The following is a 17109-nucleotide window of genomic DNA, read 5'->3' on the forward strand; positions in this document are numbered from 1 at the left end:
AGGTGATGATTGAGATGAGATGCAAAGAGGTCTATGTCTGGTTTCCCCCACGCAGTTGTTATTTTTGAGAAAATGCGTGGGTGTAGCATCCATTCGTGTGGATCCAAGAAATCTCTGCTCAACCTGTCTGCCAGAACATTGTCCTTGCCTGGAACAAACTGGGATTGCAGGTAGATGTTCAGTTTCAGGGACTTTTCCCAAAGAGTCATTGTTAATCTGCAGAGGGGGTAGGAATGAGTGCCCCCTTGTTTGTTTATGTACCACATGACAGTAGTGTTGTCTGTCCGTATTAGCAGATGACCTTGCTGAAGAGATTTTCCAAAGGCTTCTATTGCATGTATCACTGCCAAAATCTCTTTTTGATTTATGTGCTGATGCATTTCCATGGGAGTCCATTGTCCTTGAATGCATCTGCCATCCATGTGCGCCTCCCATCCATGGTCCGAGGCGTCTGTTGTAATAGTTTGACTTGTTGGAGCTTTGTTGAAAGGCATGCCTTCGTTTAAGTGACTTGCTTGAGCCCACCACAAAAATTCCCATTCGCAGGCATGGTATGAGTGGTATTATGTCTTCTAGGTTGTGGCTGTGTTGAGACCACAAGCTTTTTAGGTACCATTGTAGCTTTCTCATGTGTAGTCTTGCCAGAGGAATTAGCAGAATGCAAGATGCCATGAACCCCAGGGCCTGCAGGGTCTTCCTTGCGGTCAAGTGGGTTAGTTTTGCTAGGCTTTTGAAGTAATCTGTCAAATGTTCTTGTTTCTCCTCTGTGAGGAAAGCCATTTGTAGCTGTGTGTCCAGTTTTGCTCCTAGAAAAGTAATCTCTTGGGATGGCAGTAGTCTTGATTTTTGCATTTTGACTGTGTATCCCAAAGCCTGCAGCAATTGAATGACATAATCCAAGTGTTTTATCAAGGTTTGTTTGCTGTCTGCTTGTATAAGGCAGTCGTCCAGGTAAGGGTATATTTGAATCCCTTGGAGTCTGCAGTGTGCCACTACTGATGCCAGGCATTTCGTGAATACTCTGGGCGCAGTAGATAAGCCAAACGGCAATGCTGAGAATTGATAGTGCTCTGTTCCTGCAAGAAATCTGAGGTGTCTTCTGCAACTGTGTCTGATAGGGACATGCAGGTATGCCTCCTTGAGGTCCAGAGTAACCAGCCAAGACCCCTTGCCCAGCATGGGAAGAAGTTGCTGTAACGTCAGCATCTTGAATTTTGGCACGATGAGAAAAGTGTTTAGAACGGACAAGTCCAATATAGGCCTCCATTGTTTTTCTTTTCTTGGAACAAGGAACAGTCTTGAGTAAAATCCCTGGCCTTGTTCCTGAGGAGGAACCTTCTCTATTGCTTTTATTTGTAACAGCTTTGAGATTTCTATGAGCGCCTCTGCCCTTTGATTTTGTGGCAGGTTTGGTATGCCTTGTCCTGTAGGTAAGGTATGGAAGTGGAACCTGTAACCTCTGTCTATTATGTCCAGAATCCAATTGTCCTTTGATATAATATGCCAGTTTTTTGAGAATAAAGATCATTTTCCGCCTAGAGGTGCTTCTCTTTGAGCCTTGGTAGGCGGAGTGAAAGTTAAATCATTGTGATTGTCCCTGTGGTGCAGGTGAACTACCTGTGCCACTTCTCTGATTTTGTGGTTGCCATTGGCGGCCCCGGTAGGAACCTCGGTATTGCCCTCTACCTCGTGCACGCCTGCTCTTTCCCCTTTGAGACTTGTCAGAGTCTGGAAAGGACCAATTCTTTGAAGGCCAATTTCTGCTGAATCTGGGTGGCTGAATCTGGAGGAAATCCTTTACTGTCTGTACTGATTTTGCCTTCTCCTCAATAGACTTCAACACATCCTGAGCATTAGCACCAAAAAGCTTCTGTTTATCCAGAGGTGCGTCCAGGAGCTTTACTTTAACATGATCCAGCAGTGGCTGTTCTTTTAACCAAGCATGTCTACGGATAACAGCCCCTGTCATAGCTGCCCTACATAAAGCCTCCAATGCATCATAACCACACTGTAGAAAATGATTGCTAACCTGCTGAGTATTATGAACCAAATCCTGCACTGCCTTTCTATCTATAGGCTCAGGAGAGGCTAGATTTTTCTGTAAATCATCCAGTAAAAATCCTGGTACTGAAACATATGAAAAAGGCAGTTAAGTGACCTCATGACAAGGGTGGAAGAGGTATAAACTTTTTTACCCCATCTCTCCAGGGACCTTGCTTCCCTGTCAGCAGTGGATTCTTTGCTGAGGAGGAAGACACTCCTTTGGGGCCCTGTGAAATAGTTTCTAGATCCACAGAGTGGGCCTTAAAGAGATGCTTGTGAGAGTCAGGGACCCTGTAATATCTGTCTGGCTTGACAGGAGCAGGAGGGAGAGAATCAGGGGAAGCACTGGAGTCTGAGAATACATCATCCAGGACATCCAAAACTGGAGGTATAGCTAAAGGTCTGTGCTGGGGTAATTTAAGGAAGGTACGCAGCCTTTTCCTAGAATCTGAAAATTCCTGACCCTGCCACTTGAAATGTTCCCTCATGGAATGAAGGACTTCACCAAAGGAAATATCCTCTGGAGAAGAGGCAGAGGGAATTGATTCCTCAGCATCAGAGTCCTCATAGGCGTGGAAGGATTCTTCTTGGGTCTCTGAATGCTCTGAATCCCCAGAGGCTTCATCTGAAGAGAGGTTGTCTGCCTGCTCAGTTCTAGGCCTTTTTTCCACAGGTGGCTGAGAACCTCTGTCTGGGTGAGGCTGAGACCCCATGATAAGAGAGATTAGATCTGCAGCAAGAGACATGATCTGTCTATCAGAAGAAGGGGCCTGAGAAGATGGTTTAGGATGGGCCTTGGCCTGGCTGGAGGCTTTAGCACGTGCAAAGGCCTTGATGGACATAGATACAGGCGGCCTGGCTGCCCCACGTGCAGGGGTAACCCTGCCCACAGGAATGGTGTCGGGTAGTTCCAGAACTTCGGTTTCTGGAGGAAAATCAATCACAGGCACCGGTGTCGCCTCCAAGACCGAAGAACGAGTTAATGCGGTGTCGTCGGCCTGGAGCGGTTGGATTACCACTTCCGTAGGGACTGAAGCACTCGTGGAAGGCTTAGGCGTTGCATCAGTGGAAGACGCGGGCCGAGGATGTCGGTCCCGGTCCTTTCGTTTTTTGGTAGTTTGTGCTGTCGGTTGTTCCGACGGCATGATGTAAGCGTAGGATTCTCCGAAAAATTCTTCAGCAAACTCTACCCGGTGCCTTAGAGTGCGCTTATTAAAGCAGGCACAGGCAGCACAGGCCGAGACGTCGTGGTCTGGGCCCAGGCAAGGGATGCAATAAGAATGGAAGTCCTTATGAGGTATTTGTTTACCACAAGACAAACAATTATTAACTTTTTCAATTTGTACTGACATCGGCTGAGGCAAGAAAAAATGTTCCCCAATGGGGTACTTAGCTTTTAGATGACTTCGGTAACTGAGAAACACAGGAGCTGACTGACCGGCACTTGCGAACTGCTTCTGCTTCGGGCACCGCGCGGCAAGAAAGACTGAAGAAGATGGCGTCGGCTGATGCCTTTATACTCCAGCCGTGCTGACGTCGGGGAGAAAGCGACATCGGCCGACGCCGGACCCAGACTTTGGAATCTGGCCGACCGAAGGGCTGCCTGAGGCAGGACAACCCATATGTCAGGACTGCAGTTGCATTCTTGAAGGACATCAGCCTGGAATAAAAGCCTTGTCCCCTTTGTTTTGCTGGGACAGTTTGAACAGTCTTGATACTGAGAAGAGAAAGTACTTGCTTTTGGGCCTCTGCCCACTGGTTTGGGGGGAGGTCTGGTCATCCGCTTAGGGTTGGGAGTGAGTGGACGTGGAATCTGTATCCCTGGGAAACAATGTTTAAGACCCATCTGTCCTCAGTAATGTACTCCCAATTTTTGGCATGCAGGGCAAGTTTCCCTCCTAAAGGTGCAAGTACTTGGGCAAGGTTTGGAAGAGTTAAGGATAAGTCATTGTGCACTTTTACCATAGGATGGCATCTTACTACTCCCTGTTTTGGACGTGGGAGCTCTCCATTGCTTAGATCTGTGCATACCCTGAGACTGTAGTCTTGGTGGTCTGCTGCCCCTGAATGTGGATTGAGAAGGCCTGGAAGGGACTGGAAAAGACAATTTTTTTGAAGGCCAGTGCCTACTGAATCTAGGTGGTTGTACTTGCAAGAAATCTTTAACAGTCTGCATAAATTTAGCTTTCCATCCTTTTGAGGACTTCTGCTTTATTGCCAGATAAACACTCCTGGTTTAATGGTGCATTTAGTAATTTTGCTTTGACATGATCTGGCAAGTTTTATTCCTTAAGCCAAGCTTGCCATCTAAGAACAGACCCAGTGACAGCAGCCCTGCAAGATGCTTCTAAGGCATCAAACCCACATTGCAAAGTATGTTTACCAACTTGGTTAGCAGAATGCATTAACTCTTGTAAATCTTTGTGTTCTGCAAATCAGGAATCAACATAATTTTCTGTTTAATTAGCTCCATAATATGCTGCTGATACTTTAACACATGAAACTGGCAATTTAAAGCCCTAATGGTGATATCTTACCCCATCTGTCTAAAGCCCTAGAATCCCTGTCCGAAGGGGTAGGATTTTTGGCAGTTGTAGCCTTAATGCCTTTAAACCCCTGGGAAATGGTCTCTGGATCCACAGTAGGATTCTTAAAGAGGAATTTGTGGTAGTCAGGTACTCTACAGTAAGTGTCAGGTTTTCTGGGAGCTGGAGGCAAAGTATCAGGTGTAAGGCTGGATTCCAAGAAGACATCATCTACAATTTACAGAACAGGAGGGATAGCTAGAGGCCTGTGCTGAGGGCAAGTTTAAAAACTCGCCGAGTCTCTTTTTGGACTGAGAGTAGTCCTGGCTCTCCCAGCAGAAATGCTCTCTAAGGGTATGCAGGGTTTCAACAAAAGAAAAATCTTCTGGAGGGGAAGCAGAGGGAATGCAATCCTCTGCATCAGAATCCTTATAGGTAGATAACGGTTTGTCCTGGTAATCAGAAGAATCAGAAGGAAAATCAGTTCTTGGTCTTTTTGAAGGGGAAGGCTGACTTCCCCTAATTAAAGTAATGAGGTCTTCAGCCATTCTAAGCATTTGTTTTTGTGGCATTTGGGCCTGAGAATGCACTTTGGTCGTCTGTTTCCTAGACATAGTGCGAACTTTAGGCCTGAGAAATTCAATATTTTTGGTTTAAAACGAAGTTGTCAGTTTAACATGAAAATCAGAAGGCCTGAATAAACCATCAGAAGCCGGTGCCTGCACAGAGGCTCCGACCCATCCAAGGTAGAGACATCCTTGGGTTCCATAGCCGAAGAAGCATCTCTCAGCATAACGGACTCCGAATGGGTCTCAGTAGAGGCCTGCAAATCTGTAGAAGCGGGTATAAGGGGCTGGGAAAGCGCCTCACTGAGTACCAGTGGACTGGCGAGTAGCTTAAGGGTAGCGTCATCGGCAGTTTTGGACCTATACGGTCTGTCTCTGTCTTTATCCTTATGTGTTTTCGGAAGATCGGTAGTCGGATGGCTTATCAAAGCCATTTCAGAGTACGGACATTGGCAGTGAAAGAATTTAGTGACAAAAATAGCCCGATGGCGAACAGTTCGGGTGTTGAACACGGCACAAAACTGACAGCGAGGGACGTCGTGGTCTGGGCCTAAACAGATGACTTAAGCAGAAACCTCCTAGACCCACACGAGTGGCAGTTGGATCACAGCAGTAAAAATGAAAATCTCTGTGAGGTATTTGCTTTCCACAGGCAAGGCAATTATTAATTTTTTCTGACATCGGTTAGAGCAAGAAAAAAGGATCCCAAACGGGGTACTTATCTTTTAGAAGACTTCAGGTCTGAAACTTGAAAGATGAAAATTTCAGAAGGCGGCCGACTGGCACTTGCGAACTGCTTCTGCTTTGGGCACCGCATGGCAAGAAAGAATGATGTAATGGCATCGGTTGCATGTTATTTTTACCCCTGACGTCATGGAAGAAGCGACAGCATCTGACGCAGAAATACCAAGACTCTGGTATTTAGGCTGGCTGAGGGCTACCTGCAGGCAGATAACCCAAATGTGATGACTGCCACAGTGAAAGACGAAGAACATCCAGGCACCCTTGGCTAGCATAGGTAAAAGTTGTTGCAGTGTAGCATTTTAAATTTTGGTACCACCAGGAAGGTGTTGAGAATTGAAAGATCCAAGATTGGGTGCCAAGAGCCCTCTTTTCTGGGTACCAGGAAGAGTCTTGACACCTTTAGGCCCCTGGGAAATTATCTCTGGGTCAGCAGTAGGATTCTTGAAAAGAATCTTGTGAGTGTCAGGTACTCTGTAGTACCTGTCTGGTTTCCTAGGGGCAGGGGGTAAAGTATCAGGAGTAAGACTGGATTCCATGAAAACATCATCAACTTCCAGGACAGGGGGTATTGCTAAAAGCCTGTGCTGTGGCAAATCTAGGAATTCTCTGAGTCTCTTTTTGGACTGAGGATAGTCTTGGCATTCCCAGTGGAAATGCTCTCCAAGTATGCAAGGTTTCACAAAAAGAAAAATCCTCTGGAGGAGAAGCAGAGGGAATGGATTCCTCTGCATCTGAATCCTCATAAGCAGATGTGGGCATGTCTTCATAATCAGATACATCAGAGTCACTGGACTCCTGGTCTGTTGAAGCTGCAGGTGGCTGGTCTCTTTTCCTCTTAGCAGGGGAAGGCTGACTTCCCCTAATCAGCATAACAAGGTCTTCTGCCATTCTAAGCATTTGTCGTTGTGGCAAGGGAGCAGGTGCATGCACTTTGGGTGTCGGTTTTCAAGGCGTAGTGAGTACTCTTGGCCTAAGAAACTCGGTAGTTTTAGTTAAAAAAGAGGTCACTGGTTTGAGTCGAACATCGGTAGTCCGAAGAACTGTCTCAGAAGCCGGTGCCTGCACAGTGGCTCCGGACCCATCCAAGGTAGAGACATCTGCAGGTTCCATAGTCGAAGAAGAGTCTCACGGCATACCGGACTCCGAATTGGGTCTCAGTAGAGGCCTGCGAATCTATTAAAGTGGAGCGGGCATCAGGGGCTGCAAAAACGCCTCACTGAGTACCGGTGAACAGGCGACTAGCTTTACGGGGACTAAAGAAAAAAGCTTCAGGAAGCTTGCAATGTAAAATCCAATGAATTTAATAGATCCCAACAACGATACAACTGTAGAGTTGTATCCAGTGTTCGTCCAGTGCAGAGAACTGATAATGCATAGATCCAGCCCTGAAATGCAGATACTTTCTGCAGGACTCCCTTATAGGGCTGTGCAGATAGGCTTCTTTTAAGTCTAGAGTGTCTAACCAGGCATCCTTGGCTAACATAAGTAGAAGCTGTTGCAGGGTAAGCATTTTGAATTTTGTTATCACCAGGAAGGTGTTGTGAATTGAAAGACCCAGGATTGGATTCCAAGAGCCCTCTTTTCTGGGTACCAGGATGTGTCTGGAATAGAATCCTTGACCTATCTGTTCCACTGGAACTGGCTGAATAGCTCTGATGGAGAGCAGGGACAAGACTTAGCTTTGTGCCTCTGCCCATTGGTTTGGAAGAAGGTCTGGGAAATCACTTGGGGTTGGCAGTGAGTGGAAGTAAAATTTCTACCCCTTGTTGAGGACTCATCGGTCTTGTGTGATGGACATCCAGTTTTTTGCATGAAAGGCAAGTTTCCCCCTAGGGGCACAAGCAATCTAGAAATTCTCTCTTTTTGGACTGAGGATAGTCTTGGCATTCCCAGTGGAAATGCTCTCTTAAAGTACGTAAGGTTTCACCAAAAGAAAAATCCACTGGAGGGGAGGCAGAGGGAATGGATTCCTCTGTATCTGAATCCTCATAAGCAGATAAGGGCATGTCTTCATAATCAGACACCTCAGAGTCATCGGACTCCTGGTCTGTTGAAGCTGCAGGGGACTGGTCTCTTTTTCTCTTAGCAGGGGAAGGCTGACTTCCCCTAATCAGCATAATAAGGTCTTCTGCCATTCTAAGCATTTGTTGTTGTGGCAAGGGAGCAGGTACATGCGCTTTGGTCATCGATTTTCTAGGCGTAGAGCGTACTATTGGCCTTAGAAACTTGGTAGTTTTAGATAAAAAAGAAGTCTGAGTCAAAAATCAGTGGTGCGAAGAACTGCCTCAGAAGCCACTGCCTGCTCACTGGCTCTGCATCCATCCAAGGTAGAGACATCTGCAGGTTCCATAGTCGAAGAAGAGTCTCGCGGCATACCAGACTCCGAACAGGTCTTGGTAGAGGCCTGCACATCCACTGAAGTGGGCATCAGGGGCTGCGAAAGTGCCTCACTGAGTACCAGCGAACTGGTGACTAGCTTAACGGAAGCGTCGTCAGCAGCTTTGGAAATGTGTAGTCTGTCTCTGTCTTTATCCTTACTTTTTTTGGAATATTGGTAGTCGGATGGCTTACTGAAGCCATTTCGGAATACGGAGGTAGAGTGTGAAAGAATTTAGTGACAATGAGAGCCCGACGATGAATGGTTCAGGCAATGAACAAGGCACAAAACGACAGCAAGGTACGTCGTGATCTGGGCCTAAACAGGTGACGCAGTACAAATGAAAATCTCTGTGTGGTATTTGCTTTCCACAGGCAAGACAATTGTTAACATCGGTTAGAGCAAGAAAAAACGATCCCCCAATGGGGTACTTAGCTTTAGAAGACTTCAGGATTATTCAATTCGTAAACAAAATCTCAGGTAGTGGACAACCGGCACTTGCGAACTGCTTCTGGCTCCTCGACAAGAAAGACTGATGTAATGGTGTCGGCTGCCTGTTTTTATACCCCTGATGACCTGACGTCAGTCCTGGAGTGACAGCAACCGACGCAGAAATACTAAGTCTCTGGTATTCGGGCCGACTGAGGGCTACCTGCAATCAGATAACCAAAGTGTGATGACTGCAACAGTGAAACCTGAAGAACGTGTGTTATTCCTTGGATTGTATAAGCTGTCATTTTCCTGTTGTTTTGGGGGTGGGAGAGCCAAGTATTATTTGTGTACTGCCACAGGAAAACTTTCAAGAGTTTTACTCTTGTAATTGTGTAATCATTCTGGTATTTCCATGGTAAACAATACAGTACTCCATTGGTATTCCTCGTTTTGGACCAAACACTGGTTTGTGTGTGTGTGTGTGTGTGTGTGTGTGTGTGTGTGTGTGTGATACATTACAAACACGACAACCTTAAATCACACTCCTCCTACTTAGTTACATTAGCATGTAACAGTATTGAATGATATGCCATTCATTTGTGCTGTTAGACATTTATTTCATATTCCATGTTGAATCATTACCTTGACAGTCCAGCAGTTACAAGTGTTTTACTTTGGGATTCAGTTTGTGTGATGCTAGCAGTACACAGCTGGGTAGGCAAAGGTTGTGAGTGTTGCCTGGCATCAATGTTACTGTATGTATATGCACAGGATGCAGGTTTTACTCCTTAGATGATTAGCATGTATGCTATCAATTGCCTCTTAGCCAGGGCCAGGGCGAGGGCATACTGTGCACGCCTATGTCTATCTACACCCAGAGCAGATGGTAGTTCTCCTTGGACTGCTCACCTACGTGTGGCTGTGGTGACCTTGCCAGTGGTGGTGGGATGTGTGACCCTTCCCCTTAGTGTTCCTGCTGCAGCTATTTTCTCAGAATAATATTGTGAAGGATGGCACAGACAGTGAAATTTTCAGCACATGTACAAGGATTTTACTGAAGTGCTCCCCTTGGTATATCTAGGTACTGGAACTGTGGCATCAGCAGCCCAAACACACGTTCTGTGATATCTTTAGTTTGAGCATGTACCTCATTATAGTACTCTTCAGTGGGTGTGTGCGCATTTCTGCTGGACATCATCAGCCACAGCTCCAATCCATACCCTGAGTCTATACGATTGCTTTATAGCTTGTTGAATAGTTCTTCCATCTTGGATTGGTTGACTAGCATACAGTTCAGCTGCTTATGCTGTAATTAGCATGCTAAGATGTTTACAATGTCTGCGTGGCTCCACTTGTCATGTAGAACCACTTACTAAATACAAAATGATGCACTACCATATGCACATTGTGGTGCAAAGAGCACATGGTCTTAGCAGACCATGTAGGTTTTACTGAATCCACACCTAACTCTTTTTGTGTTCAGCAAAATTATGTTCTATCCCAGGACATGCTCCCATGACCACCAGGGTCTTTACAAGCCTAGAACCCAATCTAATTGTGTCCCTATGTATCATGGATATTTATTAAGAGGAGGTATGCCAATTAGGAAGTTTGGAGAGGTTTTGTGGATGAGTATGTCAGTTTGGGCATTATTCTCTGCCTCTATCAGAGACATGGGAACCAGACCTGGGGTGAATTTCTGATTTCCCATCCACCAGTCAAGGTTACACAAACAGGGTTAGGGTTGGACTCTGCTTCACATGGATGGAGAGCCTGTGGATCCTTTGAGACACATAGCTCTCTCACCGTGTCTTATTGATGTAACAAGCAAAATTTAAATTGTTGGATCTAGTGGTTCTGATGTTTGTTTTGCAGATGTGCAAAACGTCTATCAGAGACAAATCCGAGGATGCCTTTTATGCCAGCCATAGACTGCCTCTCATTAAGCCGTAGGAGACAGAGTATTTATTTTATTTTATTTTATTTATTTATTTATTTTACATTTGTTGACCGGGATAATCCGACTGGATACATGTCCATTTTCAGCGGAGGCCCGGGGAGAAAAGCTCCACGTATACAAATTATTACATAAACATAAGGTATCTTATTACATAGGAAACATACAAATTGTTATCTATTACAATGAGTGAAGAATATTTATTTATAGTATATTATAGTATATATATATATATATATATAGTATATAGTATATAAAGTATATTTATTTTATTTATTTAACATTTGTTTACCAGGAAAGTCCAACTGGACACAGGTCTATTTTCAGCGGAGGCCCGGGGAGAAAAGCTCCAACAATATGAAAAACAAACATTATACCACAATGTCACACACCAAGTTAAGGTCTTTAGAGTGAGTAACCCATGAGTCATTGGACGTAGATTGCCTTATATGCAAAGCAGAGATCACCTCTCAGTAGTCTGTATGAAAACGAGTAAAGTGACAGTGATTTCAGCTGATCCACATATGACATGCTGTAGACTTTGAATTCTCCTTGTAAGGAACTTTTGTGGTCCCTCCAGTTGCTGCAAGTGCCTAGAAAGGTACATACCAAAAGCAGCATTGTACTCAATTATTGGTCTGATGAGGGAAGAGTACAGGGAGGTTACAACTTATTTTTTTTCTGGAGGCAATGCCCTTAATTATGAGATGAGCAATATATAATGCCCTTCTCACCACTGTGGAGACATGGTGATCAAAGGTAAGGTTGCAGTCAACCTGTGTGCCCAGGTCTCTCACCACTGAGTGCATGCTTAGGGTGTTTCTACTGATGTGGTAGTTAACCGGAATATCACTCTTATCAAAAGGGATGATAACACATTTTTTTTGCATTGAGTTAAGGCTGTGACTTTGGTACCAATCATTTGTTTGCTTAAGACCCTCTTGTAGGATGTTGACACTATTTGGGGATTCTATGACTGCTCCCAGTTTGCAGTTGTCACCAAACTTTGTCAGCCGCAAGCGTCTAGTTTTTGCTTGTACTTCGAAGAAATAGATTACAAACAGTACAGGTCCCAGGACTGATTCTTGTGGAACATCATTGGTTACGGGTCTGCTGTGCATTAACCTGTTTTAACTGTATGGGTTCTATTGATGAGTCACTTAGCAACCCACCTAACTATATGAGGGTTGATACCTAGCTGGGCAAGTCTGTCAATAATACCTGAGTGGGGAACTGTGTGAAAAGCCTTGGCGAAGTCCAGGTAGGCTGTGTACAGTTTTACCCTTATCCAGGGCTCTGATGACTGTCTCAAAGAAGTCCACCATGTTTAACAGGCATGATCTCCCCTTTGACAAATCCACACTGAGTAGGGTCAAGTGTTTGTAGATTACCTACATCTTTGTTGATAAGGTCCACGCTGATTCAATCCATGGTCTTGCAGATAAGGTTGTGGGGGTGTTAATGGTTCAGCTCTCTCCCATATTGGTGAGTACTAAGTTCTTCATGTCTGAACCTCTGGTGGGTGTGTGCACTATCTGGTCAATGGTATTTGTGACAAAGTACAGGAATAATTGTGGCTGTGAGTATGAAGCATTGTACGTTTCCCAGTCTACAGAGGGGTAAAGTCTCCCAGCAACAGGATATTTGGTTTACTGGTGAATGTCTCCAGCAGGTCTAGTGACAAACTACGGGATTCTAGGGACATACAAGGTGATATACAGCTTGTTAGGATATGGTACGGTATGGGATTTTATTTATGGTGATTTTCACATACATAAATTCCAGGCCATCTTCCTGTTTAACCAATGTACAGTTATGCTTATGGCTAATATAGATTAAGAATCTTTCACCTTTTGTTCTTGCCTGTGCAGCTGTAAGTCTAAATATGTGCAAGGCCTTGCACTGCCGGAGTACTTTCTCTGAACTTAAACCTTGTCTCGGTAATGGCAAAGAAATCTACATTCGCCAAATTAAGGAGAGGTTGTAGTATGTGGAGTTTCTTGCAGGCTCCTAGCACTGAGCAAGTAGCACTCTCAAGTTCTTTGGGTTTTATTTGTTATGTCAGTAGCTTGTCAATTTGGCATTGTATAAAAAAAGGTTCTAAGGCAGTGGAAAAAGTTTTAGCTAATATTTGGAAGCCTAGGGGAGACAGGTGCAGACCATCCTTTGCAAAGCATTATGGTCTATTAATCATGTCCTCCCATGCTGACAAATATCGAATCCCATGGAAAGACACCAGAAACTAAGCCAATTACTGAAGTCAATCATCTTGTTCATACTGAGGCATCATCCTTGGGAAAGGTAGAATGCTGCTCAATGCAAGACGCACATCTGCCAGAGACAGAGAGATCAACTATGTCTTTCTTCGTACAGTTCAGGGAAGTAGGTATCAGACTCTTAACTCCCACAAGGACTATAACAGAATCATACTGGTACCTGTGGTGCAGCAACCTGAACAAATGTGTAACTTGGTGGATCCTGGCACCAGATAAGCAATTAACCATTATCTTCTTCCTCAGTCTGGTGAGTGTAGCATCTGTATATCATATAATGGAGTCCCCTATGACAAGAGTCATGGGTAATGTGTTGGTTTGCGACTTTGCTCTTGGGGCTGGGTGTAGGAGTGTGTGTGGTGTTTTGTGCTACTTTTGATGCATACTTTAGAAATTTCTGATTTCAAATGTCACTGAATTTGAAACAGTATAATGCAAAGACAATTCTAGTTTTAGAAAGAAAACAATCTTTCAAATGCAGCAAAACATTGTTAGCAGTACTAATAAAATTAAGATGGCACATTTATTCAGTTTTGTCAACTGGACTGAGGCCAATTCATGGAATGTCGATCAAAATTCAGCTAACCTTAATTTAGTAACCACAAGGAGAGATGAGGCATGGAGACTGCCCCCCAAACCCATGCTAAAGCCAATTACTATGATTCATTGAGTGGATTGTGAGCAACATTCCTTGAGTGAATCTACTATAATCATGTTAAAAACTGCAAATATATTCAGTCCAAGAAGTCCTCATCTACTATGGAATTTGGAGACTGCAAACACACATTTAACAAATCAAATCACTCGGTGCTCAAGCTGTGAAAGCATGCAGGTGCCTAAACAGACTAGTGCCTCGTGAAAAACAATACAGCAAATGTGGGTCAGATAGCCTGGTACCTACAATGCAGCATTTTAAGGATGTGCAGACAAATTGGTGACTGTTTGGCCTCCAGAATGTAGTCTACAAATGCAGTTTGGGCAACCTGCAGGCGATGTTGTTGCTTAATACTGCACTAAACAATGTCACTTTAAGAAAAAAAAATTAAAAAGGCATGCGCTTACCACCACTGGCATATTCCATAACTAGGTAGAGAGTTTTCTCTGTTTCAATCACCTCAAACAATTTTACTAGAAAATGAAAAAAAGTGGTATTTAAAATTAAGCAACTGGTTCACTGAAATTATCACATGATAGCTACAGTATATAAATACAAACACAGATGTGCAATATCAGATGGTTAGAGAAACTGGATACTGTGCCTTTAAATGTGTGCAACAATATCATATGTGGTAACATTCTCAACAGCCAACCAGGAAAGTACTCTGTTTTAGCCAATAATAGGCTCTTAAATGTCAACTACCATGGTATAAAAGGAGGTTCCCAGTGGCAAGATCATCAGAAAGTTAGTTCTTCTTCTAGAGTATAATCTTTAAGGATGAAGCCAGAGGCATGGAGTTTATCATGCTAACTGGGGCTAAGTCATGGAGCACATCAAAGGCAGCAAAACTGTGACAAAAGGCTGGAATTCGGTCTTTGAAGTGTGTAAAGATACCCCCAAAAAAGTAAAATTACTGTTTTTCAGAACAGTAAGCCGCATTGCTGAGAAGCCAGAAGTGCAGTTCTTTAAATTTCCTTTTTAAACCGAGAAAGCAGGAAGTGATATTTAATTTCCTGATCGGCTAATACAACAATACCTATGCTTTTTACATAATATATAAATAAGCACCTTTAGGGGATTAGGTTTGGCATAATGGTTAAGGCATTTGCCTTACAAACACAAGGTGCAGGGTTTGCTTCTCAAATGGGATAACTGGCTAGGCTTAAAATGGCTGACTAGTGCAGTTAGTCTAGTAGTAATCTATGAACTTACATAAATATCTTTTCTGCCCGGATCGCCACTGAAAACTTTTTTTTTTTTTTTTTCAACCCATTCGGACACTACCCGATTAACAAATATATATATATATATATATATATATATATATATATATATATACATATGTGTATGTATAGATATATAGCTATAGATAAATATAGATACACACACATGCACACACTGCACTTGTTCAAATATACATACATTTGTGAAACAAATCATATACCTTGTACTGTAGAAGGTTAAGTGATACAAGAAAACAATGGAGGGACTAAAGCTTTTCACAGTAAAGGACAAGAGAGCAAAAGAGACCATGATGCAGAAAAATAACACAATGACGCTGCAGTGTTGTACAATAAATTGAATGATGAAAGACACAAAAGAAAGGAAAAGTACAGTTTTGTACCTACCATAAATGTAGATGTCCGATGGGTATGCATCTGCAGTCCTTACATATGGGTTGTCCTGCCTCAGGCAGCCTTTCGGTCGGCCGGATTCCAAAGTCTGGGTCCGGCGTCAGCTGATGTTGCCCCTTTCCCGACGTCAGAGCGCCTGGGATATAAAAGCGTCAGCCAACGCCATCTTCCTCAGTTTTTCTTGTCCCAGATGCCAGTTGCCCTCTAAGTAAGGCTAAATTTGGAGAGATGCAAAATTTTCAAACATGCACATCAATAATAAACAAATACACCATAAAAGATAACCCCCGCTAGCTAAAATGAGGGATATGTACCCATAGTATACCACAGAGGGGTAGGAGGGAGGGAAAGCCTGACTGCAGATGCATACCTATCGGACATCTACATTTATGGTAGGTACAAAACTGTACTATGTCCTTCAAGGATGCTTCTGTTGTCCTTACATATGGGTAGAATACCATAGCCAAGCTGGGGGAGGTAGGACCTAAGAAAAGGATGGTGTAGCTAGCATGGCCTGCAGGACTGCACTAGCAAAGCCTGCTCTGGATCTGGAATATAAGGGCAAGTTGTAATGCTTGGAAAATGTATGCACAGAGCTCCATGTAGCAGCTTCTAAAATGTCCTTTGCAGCCACCCCTCTTAAGAAGGCTGTGGAGGTGGCTGTTGCTCTGGTGGAATGAGGCCTTATGTTAGCTGGCACAGCTTTTCCATGAAAGGAGTTGCAGAACCGAATGCAATTTCCTATCCATTTTGAAATTGTCTGTTTGGAAATTGCTTTTCCTTGTACACCAGCAGCATATGCTACAAAGAGTTGGTCAGTTTTTCTGTAAGTCTTAGTTCTGTCCAAGTAGTAGCGCAACTGTCTGTGGATGTCCAAAGTATGCAGAAGTTTCTCTCCCTTATTTTGTGGATTTGGAAAGAAGGTCGGCAGGTGAATAGCTTGGTTCAGTGAAACCCTGGATACCACCTTTGGCATGAATGAAGGATTGGTTCTCAAACAGACTCTGTCCTGATGAAAAATGAGAAATGGCTGTACTGCCATGAGGGCCTGTAACACAGATACTCTTCTTGCTGAGGTTATAGCCAGAAGGAAGGCAGTCTTCCAAGATAGGAATTGTAGTTCTGAAGATGCTGCTGATTCAAAGGGAGGAAGAGTTAATTTTTCCAACATGAAGTTAAGGTCCCATGTAGGCACTGGTGGTTTCCTTGGAGGGTTGATGTTTTTTATCCCTCTTAGAAACTGCCTTAGTAGAGGATGAGAGAATACAGGTGGATCAGTGTTGTACTCTGCTGAAATTGCTGAAGCATGAATTTTTATGGATGAATAAGAAAGGCCATTATGGAGCATTTCAGCCAAGTATTCCAGAATATGTGGAATGCTCATGACTGCAGGATCTTGACCCTTTGTGGTGTTCCAGGTACGAAATCTTCTCCATTTTGCTGAATATGCTTTTCTTGTGGAAGGACGCCGGGCTTCCATGATGATATCCTGTACCCTCTTGGATAGTTTATCCTGGCGAGGAGTCAAGGTATTTTCCAGGCTGTCAGCTGTAAGGTTTTGAGGCTGGAGTGCAGAGTCTTGTAATTGTGTTGTGTCAGTAGAAGCGGCCATTGTGGTAGAGGCCAAGGTTTCGTGCGTGACATGCTCCTTAACAGTGGGTACCATTGTTGTCTTGGCCAGTCCGGAGCTATCAGAATTACTTTTGGTTGCTCTGTCCTGATCTTCAGTAAGACCTTGGTCATTAATGGCAGCGGTGGGAATGCATATACTGTTAGAGCATTCCAGCTGAAGGAGAGGGCGTCCACTTTCCATGCTTGAGGATGGTATGCCCTTGTGCAGAATTTCCTCAGTTGATGGTTGAGGTGGGAGGCAAAAAGATCTATGTCCGGCCTTCCCCAT

General features: G+C 43.9%; 1 protein-coding gene across 1 annotated transcript in view; it reads right to left on the reverse strand.

Annotated features, from left to right (window-relative positions):
* Positions 1-17109, reverse strand: part of MARK4 (microtubule affinity regulating kinase 4) — a 3074992-nt gene that overhangs the window by 2392355 nt on the left and 665528 nt on the right. Inside the window, exon 5 of the mRNA XM_044080464.1 lies at positions 13980-14045. Coding sequence (XP_043936399.1) covers positions 13980-14045 — 66 coding nt within the window. The remainder of the gene's footprint in view (positions 1-13979; positions 14046-17109) is intronic.

Source organism: Protopterus annectens, chromosome 1.part0 (genome assembly GCF_019279795.1).
Source record: "Protopterus annectens isolate FY-2018-M chromosome 1.part0, PAN1.0, whole genome shotgun sequence".
Taxonomy (NCBI): domain Eukaryota; kingdom Metazoa; phylum Chordata; order Ceratodontiformes; family Protopteridae; genus Protopterus; species Protopterus annectens.